This window comes from Nesoenas mayeri (assembly GCF_963082525.1).
Source record: "Nesoenas mayeri genome assembly, chromosome: 16".
NCBI classification, from domain to species: domain Eukaryota; kingdom Metazoa; phylum Chordata; class Aves; order Columbiformes; family Columbidae; genus Nesoenas; species Nesoenas mayeri.
The window spans coordinates 10,975,550-10,994,899 of NC_137562.1; the positions used below are offsets into that span (position 1 = coordinate 10,975,550).

Below are 19,350 nucleotides of genomic sequence, written 5' to 3' on the forward strand. Positions count from 1 at the left end.
CCACTGGAGTGAGCAGGAAGGCCCTGCTCTGCAACCAGGCATGTCTTGGGCTGGGACGTGAGCAGAGCACAGAGCTGCAGCACCCGAGGGTGCGCCCAGCAGACAGAGGGTGAAAACATGAGACCACACAGTATGGGGTTTGGCAAGTCCATACTCGGCTTCCATCCCTTCTGCCTTCAAACTCACACAGCACTATGAGGGCTAGGTTGTTGCCAAATAATAAATTATATGCATATTTTATTATTATTTCACACAGGTATTCTAATATACATACATTTCCCTGTTTCTATCCTACCTCCACCTGACCAAACTCCCGTGTTTTTTCCTGGAGAAGAGGCACTGGTAGCAGAGCTGGCTCAGCGAGCAGCCGCGGCGCGGGAGAGGCTGGTGCGGCAGAGCAGGACTCCCCTCAGGGTCTGTGAGCTAGCAGCCGTCACCTGCAAGGGACACACAGCCATCCTCAGGAGCAGGAATGCCCAGGAGGATCCATTCTAATCCTCGGCTCTCATGGCAGCAGCTGCTCTCGAGAATAGCACTATGCAAGGAAGAGAGCCTGAGGAAATACAATGCAGACAGGTCACCTTCACCAGCACGTAGTCCCCCGGCTGGGCTCTGACCGGCGCCCGGCAGCCCGCAGCGTCCTCCGTCTCGGTGTCGGGGAAGATCACCTTGATGTTGCCGTCATTCCTCCCGCACAGCTCAGAGGCAGAACGCTTGCTGGGCTGGGAGGAGGACAGGGACCATTACCTGTGACAGCTCCTGTACACCGCTGGGCTTTAGAGCCTCAATAATTAATTGAGCGCTATTGTCAGCATTAAAACCCACATTCCACCCTATTAAACATGCCGGGTAACAATGTGCTACAGCCAAAACTGCTGCGTGACACCCCCGCACCACAGCCAACGTTTCACAGCCCGCACCAGCACAGTGCTCAGCCAGCCAGAGGGGAACAGGACACTGCTCAGCACACACTCACCCCCTCCACCAGCACCAGCTGGGCCTGGCCCACCATCGCCCCGTGTGCCCTCGCAGCCTCCTCTCGGAACACGGTAATGAGCTCCTCCAGCCGCCGCTTCTTCACGTCTGCAGGCACATCATCTTGCAGCCGGTGATACGCCCGGGTTTTCTGTGAACAGACAAAACAAGTGTGGCCCCTCAGTAACAACCACGCTGAGATCAGAACCTCGCCTGACCCCAGCCAGCAGCAGCTGTCCATACATTAGTTTGTATTTACAATCCCGGGGAACATTTTCAGTTGCTAAGCACCAGCAATGTCTTTCAGTTCCTCACATTCTTTCTGCACCACCTGTGGCAGAGATTTGGTGCAGGGCACTGAGTACCCATGTGTGTGGAATAGTTCTGCAGCTCCTACGAGGTGTGTCTGCTGCCTGACTGGCCACAAAGTCAGGCAATGGATTCTACTCCATCTAGTCCCAAATGCTGCAAGGTGATCCATATTCCCTTGCTTCCTTGTGTTTGCTACCTCCTGTCCTCCTCCCCATTGGCATCATGTACTTTGAGCGCATTCTAAAGGAAACTTATCACCTATCCGCTCTTCTCATGGAAATACCTTCTGAAAACTCATCACTTCCCTCCAGACTCAACTGTCAGAGTTGCTGTAGCTGGCTCCAGCTCAGCTACATCAGCACAACTTTCATTAGCAAATACAAATGTACCTGCATACACATCTCTGCAGCCAGGACTGCTTCCCTGCAGTCACTCTGGGGCGTCTGCAGGGCCAGGTCACTCGGTCACGAATCAGCCCTGACACTCACACAAGGAGCTGGAAGCCTTTCAGGCACAAAGGTGGCCCCTACAGAGCCACACACACTACAAGTGCTGCATGCAAGCAAAAAAATCTACCTGTATACCAAGTCTTTAGCTATTATCTTCAATAGCTTTTGTTTTAGTGTCTTATTGTGAGCAACAGCACTCAGGAATTAGGTGAGATACCCAGAGAGAAGAGTCTTCCCCCTTGGGCCCTGCACTCACCTGCCTCATGCTGTAGGCAAACAGGAACCCCACGTTGTAGCGCACTTCCTGCAGCAAGGACACAGTCTGCTGGTGATCTTCCTCCGTCTCTCCGCAGAAACCAGCAATGAAATCGCTGCTTAAGCTCACTCCTGTAAGAAAGACACAGCTTTACAGCTCCCTCAGGGAAGAGAGGAATGCTTCACTCAAGGACAGCGAGATACAGCTGTGCTGAGCTCAGACCCAGCCTGAGAGAACCCCTACCTGGAATGGACTCACGCACATGCTGTACAAGCTCTAAATACGCTTCTCTTGTGTATCTGCAAAGAACAACAGGGATCTGCTAATCAAAAAACCACGACATCGATGAGGAGAAAGCAGCACCCTAAAAGCAGGCAGGGTACAGGACTGCCTGTGGGGACACTCACCCCCGTCGCATGGTCTCCAGGACTCGCGTGCTCCCACTCTGTGCTGGCAGGTGAAGCTGTTTGCAGATGTTGTGCCGCTCCTGGATCAGCTGCAGGACCTGCAATGGGCAATCATGAGACAATGTCACAGGCAGCTCTACACTACCAGGATGCCTGCCTAACAGGATTTCCTGGGTAAAAGGCAGCAGATTCCAAACCTGCCAGCTTTAGCACAAACATTTACCCCCGGGAGCTGCAGTTCCCACCCTGTGATCCCGTGTTCCCTCTGGGAAGGAAGTGCAGCCCACACACCAATCACATCTCACAGTTCAGAGCTGCCTGCCCTCAAGCAGGGGTCTGGGTGTTTATTGTACACTTGCCTCATCAGGAAAATCCTTGGGGTGTGGAGAGGTGAAACGGATCCTCATTTCTGGATCAATCCTAGAAACGTGGTCTAGAAGATGCGCAAAGCGCAAGCCTCCTGGTTTAGCTTTGTAGACTGTGCTAAAGCCACGACTGAGCCCTGGGGCAGCAGCTGATTGAAACTGCACCTCAGATGTGTCTCGAAAGCTGTTGACGTTCTGACCCAAAAGGGTCACTTCCTTCACTCCCTGCAAAGATAAACAGAGAGGAAAAAGCATAACCCAGTCAGGATGGTTGAGCTGCAGGGGCAGCTGCTGTTTTATTCATACTTCAAGAAGGAGTCTTCATAGGAAGCCCTTCATTCCCTGTCTGGTCCAAGGTGTGACTGCACACACTGTCACAAAGAACCATCCTCTGCCTCACCTGGTCCGAGAGCATCCTCACTTCCTGCAGGATGGAGGCGACGGGGCGGCTTCTCTCACGGCCACGCGTGAAGGGCACGATGCAATAGCTGCACATGTTGTCACAGCCCCGCATGATCGATCTGCCCAGAGGAGAAGCTCAGGTCACACCACGATTGCTCCGGAGGAATTAACCGTGTTGCATCCTGCCCTGCTCGGACCTGGCCCAGCCCCAGCACACATAGCACCAGCTCTGAACGCGGCTCACACCACTCCAGGCAGAGCTGCCTCCTGCGTGTCCCCCTCGCACCTGGTTTCCTGAGTGCAGTTCCAGGAAACTTGGGAAACAACTACTGAGGCACAGACTTGCATGGCAATGTGGCTGAGATGAAAGACCTCTCTGCAGTCTGTTCCCACAGACAGTGACACTGTCCTGTGCCCCATGGCCCCACTGAGCAGAGTCTGATTTAATGTTTCGGAATCTTATTATCAAAACCAGGCAAATGGAAACAAAACCAACGGAAGTTACAGTGCATGCAGGATCAGAACTAAACAGGAGAACCTGGGGCAGGACACAGCAGAAGGCAGGGGATGCGAGAGGCACAGAGCTCAGAAAGGCACAAATGTCGGTGGGACAGAAATCACGTGGTGCAGCACAGGGCTCAGACAACCAGTGCTCTCCAAGGAGAGGAGCCCAGACACCACACTCCCGAGCAGCTGCCGTCACCAACATGGCTGCTCCGCAGAGCAGCATTCCCAGAGCTGTAGAACCGCACACAGGGCAAAGGTACTTACACAAACGCTGTGGTGCCACCCGCGCTGGTCTGGACGGGCAGGATATCTGCGTAAGTCTCATCCAGCGACAGCAGGACATTGGCAGCTTGCTGGCCAGACTCTGCCACGGCCAGTAGCCGCGGAAGGTCACGGTACGCATCAGGGCCTGCCACAATATCAACCAGCTTCTCCCTGTGCAGGATCTCCTCCTTAAGCCTCTCGGCCATGCATCCTGCACCAAAGGAGAAGGGTCCTCATGAGGCAGCGCCTGTTACTCCTCCATACCCCTCCCTGGCTGCCCGCCCCCTGCAGAACAGGCCTGATGCCACCAGAGGAGATAAGGAAAGGTGGCACAATGGGATACGGCACAGCAGCGTGTCATACACTGCTGTACATTCCGACAGGTACCCAGGATCCCGATGCGGAGAGGTGGGCGAGCCGGCTGCCGCCGGGCTTTCAGTGCCTTGAGGTGCCGCAGGCGGTTCCAGATGGTCTGCTCTGCCTTCTCCCTGCCAGGGCAGGACACTGCCGTTACCAACAAAACAGCTGTCTGCTGCTGTTCCAATCAGATACACACTATTTCAATCAAACAGCCATTATTCTGATCAAACAGTCGCTATTCGTTCCAAGCAAACAGCCGCTATTCTGATTATCACACTTTAACAGTCCCGCAGCGTGAAGCGGACCAAGTGCTTTGAGAAGAGAACTCAGGTAAAGACAGGGAATCATCCACTCGATGATCTGATGGCACGAGAAAGTGCCATTTGTGGTGTGATTATGGTTTTACTCTAGCTTATCTACTATCACTTTGCTCACTTGGGAGCATATACCCTGCAGAAACTTGGGGACAAAACTCTTGCGGAGACAGTCTGCCTGAGCCCGCCAACATGAGCTACCCTGCAGTGACACTGAGCACCCAACATCTGCTGCGTTCAGAAAAAAAAGCAAAATTGCCTACATATTTATATCCCAGATTTCCCTTAAAACTTATTTTCCAAATTTTTAAAGCACAGGCTCTGTACTGGGCAGACAGTCACTTCAAGAGAAGATAGAATAAAAAAAATTAAAATCATTAAAGCACGAATATGCACAGATTTCTAACGGCCCATGACGTATACACAGAGCTTACACTACCAAAGAGCTTCTCACTCTACAGAAAAGCAATTAATAGCACAACTAATGTTACATGTTGTAGCATCAGCTAGCTCAACCTCTAGCTACACAGGCAGTTTCACATCTGCGTGCTCTTTTACTCATACAACACATTTATTGCCTTGGTTTTCAAATGGTAATTCCTTAAAAACCGTACAAAACCAGCAGTGACAAAAGTTTCCTTACCTGACGGAACAGGTGACAAGGAGAATCACATCTGCCTAAAATGAAAACAACAAAAAAGGAAAAAGAATTTGTAAAAGCCAACTGGTAAGTACTCATGCCCTGCACAGGAAACCTGACTAGGCAGACTACAAAACTCATTTAACTCAGTGAAGAAGATCTGCCCAGGTGCATAGCAGGATTCTGCAGAAGACAAGCAGAGTCTTCCAGTAAATGGCAGAAGTAAACTCAGACAAAGATGAGTCAGGAGTATCCCGCTGTGTCCAATCCCTCTCCAACTGAGAGGAAACCCAGCAGTTTAAAGACAAAAAAACCCTGAAAAAGCCCAAGCCTCACAGCTTTCTAGCACTCATTAAGTAGTTTCCTTTACTCTCCAGAAGTTAAACTGCAAAACCCACGACGTCCTACAGGACTGTGCTGCAGACAGACACCAGGACGCGCAGGCACAGCGCAAGGCGGCGCCTCCAGACCCGCTGCCGGAGCTGCCAGTTCCCCACCTCAGCCAGGTCCCTGGTCCTCACGTAGCCGCTCTTCTGCAGGATGGCCCAGGCGATCTCGGTGTCGTTGACATTCATTTGGCAGCCGTACGTCTCCAGATACACTGCAACAAAGGCGCCGTGACACAGCTGCCTGCCTGGGTGCTCTCAGGGACCCTCTCCATAGGGAGGAACTTCAGTCCCACCATGGGAGAGTCAGGCAAGCTGTATAAAAGCTGCTTCACTCGCAGCCCGTACCGAAAGGATAAAACAAACAGAAAGACAGACGCTGAGGAGCCCGAGGGCCTCAGGGCACGTCACTGCAACACCACCGGCCGTGACCGTGCCTGGTGCCTGGCAGAGGCGCAGAAGCCGTGTTGTTACAGAGACAGCATCGAGTGCAACAAGCCCCATCCCAGAGCCAGGAGCTCTGCCCCGTTCCCGAGCTCTGCCCCTTCTCCGGCTGCCAACCCGCACACGGATCGCAGACAGGTCAGAGCAACCACTCACTCCCCAGTGCGCCCGCACGGCCGGGGAGACACAGCAACGGGTACGTGGGCAGCGAGCTGGACTTCTGCTAACGTTAAAATAACCTTCCGGCACCCGAATAACCCGAGTGTGCCGGGCACGCTGCACTGACCCTGCTCCGGCTGCGGGGCACTGCGGGGCACCACGAACCCCGGCCCGGCCCCGGCCACCCCCCGGCTCAACGGACCTTTCCCGGGCCCGGAGGCAGAGCTCGGCTGCGGCTCCGGCTCTGGCTGCGGCTCCCCCGCGGCGGCCTCTCGCAGGAAGTGCCGCAGGTCCGGCCCCGCGGGCAGCGCGGCCCTGCGCCCCCCCGGCCCGCAGCGCGCTCGGCGGGCGGCCCCGGCGCGGGGGAAACCGGCCGAGCGGAGCAGCCCCGCGGGCCGCAGCGCCCGGCGCCAGGGCAGCATGGCCGCGCCCGGGGGAGCGCTTTGCGGGACGGACGGGCGGGAAGCGGCGCCGGCAGGGCGGGAAGCGGCGCCGACAGGGCGGGGCGGCCCCGCCGTGCACCGCCCAAACGGCCCCGCCGCGCCCCCGCCCCTGGGCGCTGCGTTCCGCCGTTCCCGCCCCGCTGCCGGGCGGAGCCGGAGTCCCCGCGGCGGAAAAGAGAAATAACGAGGAAAACATGATGGTGTGTGGTGCTTTGCCACGACCGCAGGGATAAAAATAACCGAAACAGGCGTTCCTCGGCGCCTGCGGCCGCCTCCGGGCCGGTGCGAAGGGTCCGGGAAGCATAACACGGACATGACGGTCACACACAACCACGGCCCCCACCGGCCGCCTTTATTGCCATCAGCTGCCTCCGACACGGCAGAGGCGGGAGAGGAGGGGGCCGGGGGGCTTGGGGTCCGGGGACCCCCCAGCAGTGCCGAGTGAACCCGGGCTGGGGGGTTCAGCTCCGGGGGGGCGGTGCTGCTGCCGCTCGGGCAGCGAGGGGCATTGCGGCAGAACCAGGCACTGCAGCTCCAGCGGTGGGGCCGAGGGGAGGGAAGGGGGGACAGGGGCAGTTTTGGTGCTCGAGGTCCCTCTCGTCGCCTTATCTCCCGATCTGGGGCTGAAACTGCACGTCTGCTCCCAGCAGCAGGAAATTCTGGGGGAAAAAGAGAAAGAATGGGGCTGTGCGTGGCCTGGGTGGCTGTGGCCCCCAGCACACACCACATCCCAGGCAGGAAGGGCAGGCACAGGGGCTTCTGCCAGCCCTGCTGATGAATTTTGCCCTGGGACGTTCCCAAACCATTTCACAGCCCCACCCTTCCATAAATGCTCAGCATCCCCATAGTGAGACCCTCTGGGGCTTCCCCAGGGCCGCCCACAACAGCAGCTTCCTCTGCTCCAGGCCCTGGCCGGGCTCCTGCCCCCCGCCCGGCTGCGGTGCCGGTCCCGCCGCAGGCAGATGTGTCCAGCTGCAGCTGCTCTGGGCTCACAGGCAGCATCCTGCCCAGGGAACGCAGGGGCTGGAGGACAATGCTGCTGCAGAGCTCTGTGTGCTGCTATAAAAAACATCGTGGGAAACTCAGGCCCTGGGTTTAAGAACTGGGGGAAGACGTGGTGCCACCCAGGGGGTGCAGAACCCGGACTCAGCCCATGCAGAGGGGAGAAGCAGAACCCAGACCAGGCCCATGCAGAGGGGAGAAGCAGGGCTCTGGTGTGCAGCTGTGCCGCCGGGATCCCAGCTGAGCACCTTCTTGAGCCCAGTGTGGGCAGGGTGGGGCTCAGTGCGGCAGGACGGGCTCTGGCCAGGTGCTGCCCTCACTCACCTGGTGAAACCGCACGAGGATGTTGGAGAGCTGGATCCTGTCGGGCAGCGGCAGCGGGAAGCCCTGCCCTAACCTGGCTGGAAAAGACAACACACATGGATGTGATGGGATGGAAGGGGAGCAAGGGGAAGCACAGGCCATGCAAAGCAAGCAACCACCTCCTTTCCCTGTCACTTTCTTTGCCCACACTACTCCCGAGGGAGGCAGAGGAAATCCCTAAAGCCCTCCTGAGCTCCACAGAAGGGCTGGGGGCTGCATGCTGTGCCATGGCACCCCCCTACCAGACCCCTGGCAGCCACCAACGCCACCCTGGCTGCATGTGCAGGGACAGGAAGCAGTGAGCGGGGGCGAGGGTCTGGAACACATTAGGATGTGCAGCAGGCTGAGTTTTTCCATTGCGTTCACTGCCGGATGAATGTCACAGCACCGACAGGCTCCTGCATGCCGCTGCCCCAGCCTTCACCAGGCACCTTTTCTGCTGTCTCCTGCCCTCACTGCAGCTTTACCCACCCAGCAGACTTGACAACAGGGATTTCATTAGTTAGCTGGGCCTGCTCAGATGGAACAACCTGGCCAGCAACTCCTCCAGCACCCCCATTTTCCCCCAGCAGGTTCTCACCATTGACACGCGGGAGTAGGATTTTGGAAGCCACGATATTCATGATAGACTGCAGCATTCGCACCTGGGGGCAGAGAAAGGGGCAAGAAAAAGAGCTTTAGTCTGCAGGAGAGCAGATGACAGGGCACTGGAGGATAATTAGGAAAAGGAAGATAGAGAGGAGCTGGGACAGGCACACATGTCTCCAGAGAGCAGCGTCTCTGTCTGGCCACACTGGTGTGGTGGGAAGAGCAGCAGTGAGAGGTAGCAGCAGCTGGTCCTGCACCTGCCCCAGCCCCACAGGCTGAGGGGTCTGTGGGGTCAAGCGCAGGGTCCTGGGTGCAGCCCCAGGCCCTGTGTCAGGGGCAGGAGAATGAGCCCCCTCCTTGGCCCCCAGCAGGCTCTCACCTCCATGGTCATGGCCAAGGACGGCTTACCTGGAAAGCACCGACATCCGACCGCTTCAGAGAGAGTTTAATCCTGCGCAGAGATAGAGGTGATGCTATCATGGCTGTCCCCATGGGGAGAGCGAGTCCCATCTTGGTGCCACCTGTCAATGGCTGGGGGGCTCCCGCTCTCTCCAGCCCAGCTCATCCCCTCTGTATCCTGTCCCCAACTCCGAGACCTCCCCACCTCACCTCTGTCCCCAGGAGCTCAGAGCAGAAGCCTCCCCAGCCCCCCAGCGCTGCTCTCCCTCTGTACCTGCCCACAGTCAGGCTCCCAACAATGTGCCCAGATGTCACATCCACGACGGCAGAGACGTTGGTTGTCTAGGGGGAGAGTGCAGAGCTCTGGCAGTGCTCACCCCCTCACCCCAGCCCAGACCCCTAGGGAATGGCCCAGACCAGCTGGGGCAGGTTTATACAGTTAAACCCAGCACTGGTCAGCTTGAGTGTTTTCCTGTTGGGGACACCCCACGGCAAGGCTGGTTTTGGACCGTGAGCAGCCCCTCTTGTGGCAGAGCTCGCAGCAATGGCTCAGCATCACTAAGCGCAGCAGGAGGAGGGTACACAGCTCCAGCTGCTGTTTCAGCACTGCTGAGGAGCGGGAACAAGCCCAGCAATTGGAGTGCTGCAGGCTGAGCCCAACTCACCAGGCTGAGGAGGAAGAGGGGAGCCAGGGTGGCATCGGGGAGGATGGCGTATGCCTGCACATCCACCACGGGCTGCAGCGAGAACCCCCCGGGTCCAATGCTCAGGAACGGAGCGGAGCGGGTGGAGAGCCTGAACTTCATCGGCAGCTTCGGGTACATCGTCTCCAGCTGCAGAGGAGCGGGGAGAGGATGGAGACAGCAGCACAAACCCCTGCGCCCTGGGGAGAGCACCGTGCATGGAGCAAACCCCTGTGCAAAGAGCAGGAGCTGCAGGGGTCAGGACCACTCACCTGAGGAATGAAGGCTGAGAAGGTGGAGGTGTTCAGGTGGAAGTCAGCACCCCCTGGGATCTGCGGGGATAGGATAGTCACACCGGGATGACTCAGAGTGGCTGAGCTGTGGTGGGATCAGCCCCCTGCTGCCGTGCCCCCATCACACAGCCCCCAGCTCTCAGGCTCAGGCAGCTTGTCGAGGAAGCCAGGGGAACACCTCAAGTCCACAGGCTGCCACTGAGCTCCCCTGCAAACGGAACCCACTGCCCAGGGGCGCAGGGTCAGCCCCATCCCAGCCACTGCTCACCATGGAGTCTGAGATCTCAAAGACCAGCGCCCCGGCGCTGTGGTAGGCAAAGCTGGCGGTGTTGAAGAAGTAGCTGGAGGCTCCAAAGTAAACCATGCGTTCATGATCCGGGGGGAGGCCCAGCGGCAGTGGAGAGAAGGGGACGGTGGAGCGGTGGGCCAGGGAGAAGAACTCGCCCTAGGAGGAGGGAGAGGGGTGACGCAGGAGGTACTGAACCCATTCCCGCTCACCTGTGGCAATGGCATCAGCCAGCTCGAGGTTCCCCAGTGCAGCCTCTCACCTTCAGGCCCGTGTCCAGGGAGCGGGCAGTAGTAGTTGGGGCTGCCACCAAGGCGTAATCGATGCCAGTCCTGGCATCTATCCTGGCTGTGACTGTAAGACACAGGACAGATAGATCAGTGAGGGGAGATGGCACAGGGACACCGGGAGCAGATGCCTCTGCTGGCATCCAGGCAGAGCTGCACCTGGGCTGCCCGGTGCACCTGTTCAGTCCCAGCTTCGTGTGTGTGTGTGCGCTTCTGTTGAGAAGCAAAAATCCCATTTCCCTCCTAACTCAATTTTTCAGCTACATGGACTAACTCTGGAGCAGAGGAGTGGTTGGGGGCCCCTTGGCTACAATAGCCTGTGCCCCCGCCCCAGCTCTGGGGCACGGCGCTTTGGTGGCTGCATGCATGGCTGAACGGGTGCATGGTGACAAGTCGCTGCTTGTACAGCTTTCCCAGCTCCCAGTATGGGTGTAGAAGTACAAGGAAATGGGGAGCGGGCACGAGACAAAGCACTGTCCTCACAGCTGGGAAGAAATGCTCCTGAAACCCCGTGCGGTCCGTCTGGTACCTGGCAGGGTCTGGGCATAAGGCTGGAGCTCATTCCGCACGGCCTTGGCCACGTTGTCACAGACCTGCGAGCAATAGAGGCAGCGAGGTTGAGCGAGGGCAGTTCTGCCAGCACAAGTGGTTCACCCCACTGGGTTGAAGCCTCAGCTGCACTCTCTGCTTTGCTGCTCGGTGCTGGTTTTATTCCTTACAAAAACCTGCTTAAATAAAAATCCCTTCCAACTCAGGACATTCTATGATTCTATGACCAAGACCTCCCAGTGACCAGGATCTCCCTGTGACAGGTTCTCCTGCACTGGGGACACAAGGGCCACCCGGGCTGGTGCAGCAGGAGCAGGAGGCAGCCCCGGTGCGATGCTGTCCCAGCCCCTGCCCTCTCCTGCCCATCACCCCTCACTCTCACACATGGAGAAGGACATCAAGAAACATGTGTTGGGCAAAGGGGCCTGGAGGAGGAGCCCAGGGCGGCCACGGTCTCCTTGAAGCCCCAGGACTACTCTCTTCCAGGAGGCAAAACAGCAGAAAAGGCATTTGAGCCCCGGCTTAGCTCCTGCTGCCAGCTCATCTGCTGCCGCGGCCTCGGGAAGCCTGGACACAGCACCGGGAATGGCGCCCGGGCAGGAGGATGTGCTGCGGGAGCGGGATTTGCCTCTTCTCCAGCTGCTCCTTCCCGAGCAAGGTTCACATCCAGGGAGGCTGCACTGCCTGCCAGGCAGCCTTGTTCTAATTACTGTGAACAGCTTGTTGCCATGTCTTGCTGCAGGTCCCCTGCATGCAGGCTTTTGTATGGGGGTACAGGACCAGACTCCCCCCGACACACCATTAAAACAAGACAGCAAATGTCTGAGCTCCAGAAATGAGGGTTTCCACCCAGCACTCCCCAAAGCACATGGGAGTGTGGCTGGTTAAAGGACAGCTCCAAGCGGGCTTCCTCTGTTAGTCAGTTTGGCTGAGGTGTAAGATCTAATTAACTGACCACATGGAAAGAAAAGGCTTTGTTAATTAGTAACCAATTACACTGGGCTTTGGCAAAGGGTGCAGGTTTCAAATTCAGCCTAAACCACACGATATGATGGAGATGGCAGTCAGCGATGCCCATTTTCACCAAGTGGGCAGCACAAACACACCTAAGTGTCCTGCTCCAGTGCAATCCCTCCATGCGCTCTGACCCCTCACATCAACTACCAGCAAGGGCTGAAGCCACCAGGAGAACCCAAGCGCTGCCCGGCTCACGTACCTTCCCCTCCAGGGCCTTACGCAGTCTGGACTCAATGGCCTTTTTGAAGAGGTTGTAAAGCCACCTGCAGAGAAAACCAGAGAGGAGTCCCTGAGCCCAGGGGCTGCTGCAGGGTTATGTATCAGGAAAAGGAGACACTAGCAATTCTGGACACTGGGGACCACCATTCCTGCACCAGTTTGGTGTCTGGCTTAGATATGCAGCCACAGCAGGACAAATCAGACCAGGTTCAAGTCCATTCATCTGCCTCTCTGGACGAGAAGGACATTGCCAGAGCCCAGAGTAGCTGTCTGGGATGTGCGAGTGGGCAGGATGGGTGGGCTTCCAGGGACCACAGATCTGCCAGCATCTTATCCCTGCACCGGGGTCTGGGAGCCAGTTCCCGCGGCAGAGGGGCCACACGTGGCATTTCTAGCCCTGCACAGTGAATACGTACGACAGCTTGCCCGAGAAGTGTACGCGGACTTTGGAGATGTGGGTGCTGCAGCTGGACGTGTCAACAGTGGGTTTCCCGGAGCTGTCACTGCCCAGCCTCAGGTTGATTCTGATATAGATGTTCTCCACCTTCAGGTTAAATGAACCACTGGACCGGCTGCAGGGAGAGGAGCGCAAGAAAGGGACATTTCTCATCAGTGAGTCCTGGTCAAATCCAAACCAGCCAGAGCTTTGGGACATCTCTAATTAACTCAGGCTGTCTCTTGTAGTGAGCACCCAGAGGAGACCAGCAAGGCTTTCAAACTCAGGGAAACCAAATTGGACTGGAACATAAATGAGGAGAGGTCACCTTTAGATGGAGAGGACCGAGAGCAAGTGTGGGAGATGGAAGAGAAGAAGGAGAGTTAATGCACAGCTCCTTCATCATCCACCTTGTTCTTGCCTCCCACCCTGTTTTAACCATCTCAGTGGCTTTACAAGTGGCAATGACCTCTGCCCACCCCGGTCCTGGCTCAGCTCTGTCCCTGTGGGAGCTTGGGAAGGTGGCCCCAGTGTGAGTGGGAGGGATGGTCCCTCACACCCCAGGTGCCACAAGAGGGGAGGTGGTGTCCACATTGCTCCCCAGCCACTTGCAAGTGTGATAAATGCTGCCTGGCCAGCGCCAAGGACTCCCAGCACAGAGGGAGACCTGGGGCTCCCCTGGGGCCAGGGGGTACCCTGGGGTGAGGGGCTCCCAGATGTGCATCAAGAACACAGCAGCTGTGGGAAAGACAAGTCAGCACTTCTGGAGAGACCGAAGCAACAGCTGCCCAGATACCGGGGAGACAGAGAGGAGAAAAAACCTGTCCAGACCCAGAGAGGGGGACACAGAGCGAAGCCCCTGAGCAGGGTGGAGGGAGCTGGGCACATACATTATTCCGTACTTCACCCGCCAGTTCCCGTTCAGCTCGGCGAAGGCGTTGGAGATGGAGACCTGCAGGCCCACGTTGGGGACCAGGGAAATTTGCGAGTGCGGCAAGTGGAAAGTGCGAAGGTCCAAACTAAAAATAAATAAATGAAAAATAAGACATAAGTGACATTACAGGGGTGCCTCACCTGTGGACACATAGCTGGGGAGGGAGGGAGTGGGGCCACCGTGCCAGCAGCGTCTTCAGCTCCCGTCCTGCTGCGGCACAGCCATGCCTGGCAGGGACACGCAGAGCAGAGCGGCGCCTTGGGAAACATTGTCCCCACAGCCACGCACAGCAGCTCCAAATCCCACGCAGCAGGAGTGAGAGGTGAAATGGGGCAGCGAGGAGCTGGGCCAGAGCACGGGCAGGACTCACTTGGAGATCTGATAGCGCACCCTCCCCAGGAGACGAAAATCACCCGAGATGTCCGGCAGCTTCAGCCGGGCCAGCTCCTTCTCCAGGAAGGCGATCGCATGCTGGTGGGCTGCAAGGGCAGGGGGAGAGCGTCACCACCACCCGCTGGTACCAGGGCCACTTCCCACTGCCCAGGCCACCTTTAGAGCTCATCTGGGTGCACAGAGCCCCTGTGAGCACACAGGGAATGCTGCCTGACATCTGCTTGCAAGCCCCAGGGGCAGGTGGTCTCCAAGAGGCACAGAAAGGGAGCAGAGGTGCCAGTCCTGGGCTGGGCACCCTGCAAGGGTGTGGGAGGTCTCAGCACCGCAGGCAAAGCTGGCTGGAGCACACGACCCAGGGAGCAGCACGGCACAGATGGGTGCTGCAGCCCTGCATCCCTCTGGGGAGACGTCCTTCCCTCCTGCACAGCCAGCAGAGCTGCCGGGTAAATGAGCCGTTTCTCTCGCAGTGTATTCCCATTCATAACCGTGCTCTGCCTGCCTCAATAACCCAGCATGGGGCATATCCATCTCCATTACTGCCCCCTGCAGCTCCCCCCCGCAGCTGCCGTGGGGCTCACAGCTTGGCTGCCTCACATGTGCTGCGACCACAGGACACCCCAGCCCAGCGCATCCACCACCTGCCCAGGCAGAGCCCCCGAGACCCCATGGGGCCACACACCCCACAGGGCTCCAGGAGGGGGGGTGTGGGCAGGCGGGTGCATCTGCAGGGACCCCTGGGCAATGGTGCGTTCGGCACCCATGGCCAAGGGTCCCCTGTCTGCCCCAGGACTCTGCACTCTGTGAGCAAGCGCCCAGCTCTGCCCCTTGTCCACCTGCAAAGAGAGAAAGCAGAGGCCAAACCCACCATAGTCCAGGCCTGCCTGGGTGATCCTGACCACGAAGCCGGGGTTGGTGGCGCCGGTGAGTGCCAGGCACAGGGCCAGTGCCCCACATGCCACTGCCAGGCTCTGCGCTCGCATCCTGGATGCCCTGCGGTGCCACTGCCGGACTGTCCTTCCGCACCGCCTTTATATCCCTGCCAAAACGGGAACCGCGGTGAGGCGGCTGTGCAGACCAGCTGTGGCGGGGCGTCCCCGCAGCCCCAGGGCTTCCTGCTGGGCCACCGCCCCGCACCTCAGCACCGCTGGCACCCGCGCCAACGGCACGGCACACCCACACTCCACAGCACCATCGCTGCAGAGCAGCTTTGGGACACAGTCAGGGCTAAAGAAAGCAAATTATGGTTTCTCACCCCATGTGAGCAGACCCTGGGTACCCCGCACCCATGGGGCAGCTGCCTGCACTGGGGTTGCATCAGGACACCTGAATCACGGGGTGCCCTGCACCTCCAGCCCTGGCACCAGATTCTGCCACGGAGCAGCCCTGTGTGGAGGGGTTGTCCAGCACGCCAGGAACAAGCCCCAGGTGCAAAACTCTTGGAGCCCTGATGTCCCAGCGCTTGGGCTCGCAGCAGCTGGAGCTGGGTGCAGCCAGGCAGGAGGGGCAGCAGCCCACAGCCCCAGCCGGACCCTCCCTGGCTGCAGAACAAAACATTTAAGCTACTTTCATTTCCCATCAGGGAGGTGGCAGGAGCGGGCACAGGAAGCCCTTGGCAGCTGATGCAGGCAGATCTCATGCTACATCCAGGGAAGTCCTGGTTGCCAGAGGCAACATCCCTGATCAGGAGCTTGTGAAATGCAGCTATTGCTCAAGCACAGCCTGGGGCTGTCCCCATGGCGCCACAGCCCCTTGAGGCCTGGGGAGACAGGAGCAGAGCCTGGGTGCCTGGAGAGCTCAGGGCTCTCGGACCTGCTCTGCCTTCCTCCATGTTTCAACCAGGGGCCCTTGCAGGCTGCTAGGCAGCTGCACATCAAACACCTACAGATGCACACACAGCTATGGCTCCAAAGGGCAGCACCGTGGCTGGCGGTAGCGCTCGGGTACAGGGCAGGAAAACAAGGACAGAGCAGCCCAGCAGGTCTGGTGCTGCTGGTGCTTGCTAGAGACAATGGCCATGGAAGAGCCACATCCCGCAGGCACCCAGGCAGCATCCCAGGCTGACATCCTCCCCTCCGTGCTGGCCCCAACCCACCCTGGGGACCAGGAGCCCATGGGCAGAGCTCACGTTGCCCAGAGAGAAGAAGCCAACAACAGAGAAGAAAAAGGCCAAGTCCTCGCTTGGTCCTCATCGACACTTCACTGGGTCTTGCTTGGTCCAGACACAGTGCTCCCAAAACCCTCCTGTCCATGATGCTGCATCTCAGCAGAGCTGTTTTGAAACAATATTTAAGATATTCAGGATGAACATTGGGGAAGCAGAACCTCTTCAAGGAAGAGAAATGAAATTTCATGGAGAGCAACACAGAGAGGAAGCAAAACCAGAGAGTCTTTCTTCTGAGTATGAGAAATTTTAAAGTTGAACTGAAAAGACCCTTCAAACAGCACAAATCCTGACAAAACACTCCTGTGCTTGGTGACAAACAGCTAAAAGCACATCTAACACCCCGGCCAGTCCCGATAGTGCTTCGTGAGAGGGATGACAGCAGGGAACTGAGCGGGAAGCCCTGCCTGGCCCTGCAGAGGGGACAGGGCTTTGCCTGCCAGCTGGCTGTGCTGGGAACACACCGGTGTCTCCATGGCTGGGGTCTGCTGTCCAGAAACGGTCATTGTCAGATGGGATGGGCTGGGAGGTGCGGGACGGCCCTCTCCTGTGCCACTGCTGTCCCCTGCCGGGGCTGTGGCTCAGGACCCGTCCCTGCTGTCCCCAGGCCACCCCCAGGCCAGGGCTTCCTCTGGCCCCGCCGCTCCTCAGCACACATGGGCAGCTCCCCATCCTTGCCCGCAGCTCTTTCCACATCTCGTGTGGTGCAATGTCCCAAACCATCCTGCCATGGCAGGCTGGGGCTCCCTGGGACCTCAGGGTTGAGCTGTGACCCAGCTCCATCCCCAGCAGCCAACAGCTCGGGTGCCCTGGGCTCACTGCCACTCCGAGCCCCGTCCCGGGAGGCCCTGGCATGGGCTGCTGCACCCCAGCTGTCCCGGCACAGCCGCTGGCAGGTGTGAGGCAGCACAGCGGCTGCTATTGATCCTGGGCTGCAAGCAAGGACACGCAGGCACGTTTGCCTTCTGCAAGGAAATTCGGCCACATCCTTTTCCTGCGGTGCCACAACTGCCCTGGGATTTCCCCAGGGCTGGGCAGTTCCACGAGTGCCAGCAGCATCACTGCTGCTTGTCCTCTCTACCCAAGCCCCAGCAGAGCTGCAGGCTGGCAAACACTCTGCTAGGGAAATGCAGGGGAAAACCCGGGGAACTTGGCAAGAAAAGTGAGAGCAACCCAGCTGGTTTTGGGGGGAATTTGGAAAAAGAGAAGTCCACAATCAGAAATAAAATCTCCCCCTATGCATCTCCAGCCAGGACAAGTTCACTGCCACCAACAGAACCAGGCTCTGACCAGAACTGTGGCCACCATGGTTGTCCCTAGACCCACAGGGACATCCCCCAGAGCTCAGCGAGACCCTGTCAGCATCGAGATGTGGAGGGCTGCAGTTCCTGCCCGCTCCCACACGTGCAGGATCGCTGTCCCACCCGCTCCTGCAAGTCCCTGACAACCTTGGATCAGCAGCATCTCAAAACACGGCCAGGAGATGTGCGGGGGCTCCTGCACTGATGTTTTCCCAGCTGCAGGACCGGCCTGACCTGGCCCCGGCTGCTCCTGGAGCCGGGAGGGCTCTGTGCCAGTGCGGGGTCACCGCTGACGCCAGCCCTGACCGCTGCATCCAAAACAGGCAAACGGAAACACTCTGAGAACCAACTGCTAATAACACAGGAGTCCCGCAGAACACAGTGAGCGGCTGCACCACCAGACAAAGACCCTGGCAGCAGGGAGGCAGCCAGAAGCAATGAGCCTCTCAGACACTGTCCCTGACGCTTGGTTCACCACCATCACTCTCCCTCCGCACAGCACCCCGGTGGCATCCCAGGGTCCCCATGGGAGCAGCACTGCAGCCAGAGCATCGCCCCCTCCTGCCAGGGCTGCCATCACCCCAGACAGGCAGGCTCCTCTTGCAGCACAACAGCTCGTGACATGAGGTCTGGGAGCCTCGGGGGAGACAAAAGGGGATGCAGAGAGCTGAGGGATGATTTTGCAGAGAAGTAAAAATAAAAATGCAGGAATGGTGACCTCAGGCAGAGTCTGAGGGGATCTGAATGGTGGCTCTGTGCCGGTGGAGACACAGAGCAAGAGGCCACATGCAGCCTGTCCTGGCAACTGCTGGGGACAAACAGGACATGGAGAGAGGGAGCAGCAGAGGAGGGTGAGCTCATGGGGTCAGGGGCACCCAGGAGGCCCCCAGAAGCTCTGCCTTTTGCTGGCCAGGCTTGGTCCCCAACATCATTCTGTCTCAGTAGAGCACAGAGAGTTGCTGTGGGTGCTGCAGGGACGTGGGGCTGGATCCAGAGTGGGCTGGTTGAACACAGCTGATAGGAGCCCCCAGGAACCAGGCTGGGAGCTGCTGCCCTCAGGCACTCAATAAGGCTGGGTTCCCCCAGGCTCTGCTTTGCATCCTCCCCCTCCTGCTCCCCAGTCCCAGTGCTGCAGAGGACCCCTACCTGCTGGTTCTGGGACCCAGTCAATTGCCCTGCCTCCTCCCTGCCCACTGTCTGCAAACCCAGCCTCTCTGGAGCTGGAAGAGCCAAAGCAAGTTCTTGGGCTCCTTTCAGAGGTAACCAGGCAATTAAAGAAGGTCAGAGCATGAGCTCATACTCCCCTTGCACTCAATGATATAAAAAGGCTGCAGCAGCGTATGTGAACCAATGCAATTAAGGAGCAATTGGCTGCTGGTGGGGAAGGGAGGAACTGGCTCAGCAGGCCTCAGTTTGCATTATGGATCCTGGGCAGACGGCTTGGGCAGGGTTTGAGCCAAGGGCCAGCGCTGCACAGAGCTGCAGTGGTGCCTGTGAGTCTGTGGCCACACCATGGGCTGCAGCGGTGTTTGTGTTGCAGCTGTGCCATGGGCTGCAGTGCTCCAGCCCCTCTGCCCACCTAGCGTGACCGCTGGTGCCTGAGCCCTTGCAGCACTCATGACCTGCACTGGCGACGAGGGGGCTCTCGCTGGCTCCCAGGGAAGTGGGAAGCAGACGCAAGCCCTCCCTGGCGCTGTCCTCCCTCCAAGGAGCCAGCAACCCAGCTGTACTTCCTCCTGTCTCGGCTTGTTTTCAC

At 58.3% G+C, this 19,350-nt stretch overlaps 2 protein-coding genes across 2 annotated transcripts; both read right to left on the reverse strand.

Annotated features, from left to right (window-relative positions):
- Positions 1-356: 356 nt before the first annotated feature.
- CDK5RAP1 (CDK5RAP1 mitochondrial tRNA methylthiotransferase) lies at positions 357-6,723 on the reverse strand (the record flags this gene model as incomplete). The annotated part of the gene is made up of 13 exons (XM_080354452.1): positions 6,443-6,723; positions 5,749-5,852; positions 5,255-5,289; positions 4,325-4,425; positions 3,938-4,148; positions 3,165-3,285; positions 2,759-2,989; positions 2,400-2,497; positions 2,236-2,291; positions 1,993-2,123; positions 977-1,126; positions 582-722; positions 357-437 (listed from the first exon to the last, which is right to left on the reverse strand). The coding sequence occupies exons 1-13, from the start codon at positions 6,660-6,662 to the stop codon at positions 357-359; spliced, it is 1,680 nt and encodes a 559-aa protein (XP_080210578.1). The 5' UTR covers positions 6,663-6,723.
- Positions 6,724-7,280: 557 nt separating this feature from the next.
- LOC308046569 (bactericidal permeability-increasing protein-like) lies at positions 7,281-15,112 on the reverse strand (the record flags this gene model as incomplete). The annotated part of the gene is made up of 15 exons (XM_080354495.1): positions 7,281-7,342; positions 8,010-8,086; positions 8,629-8,692; positions 9,045-9,087; positions 9,310-9,377; positions 9,701-9,868; positions 9,991-10,050; positions 10,280-10,456; positions 10,560-10,651; positions 11,114-11,177; positions 12,350-12,413; positions 12,786-12,941; positions 13,696-13,824; positions 14,110-14,218; positions 14,998-15,112. 15 exons carry the CDS (start codon positions 15,110-15,112, stop codon positions 7,289-7,291), a joined length of 1,440 nt encoding a protein of 479 aa, XP_080210621.1. The 3' UTR covers positions 7,281-7,288.
- Between the last annotated feature and the right edge of the window lie 4,238 nt (positions 15,113-19,350).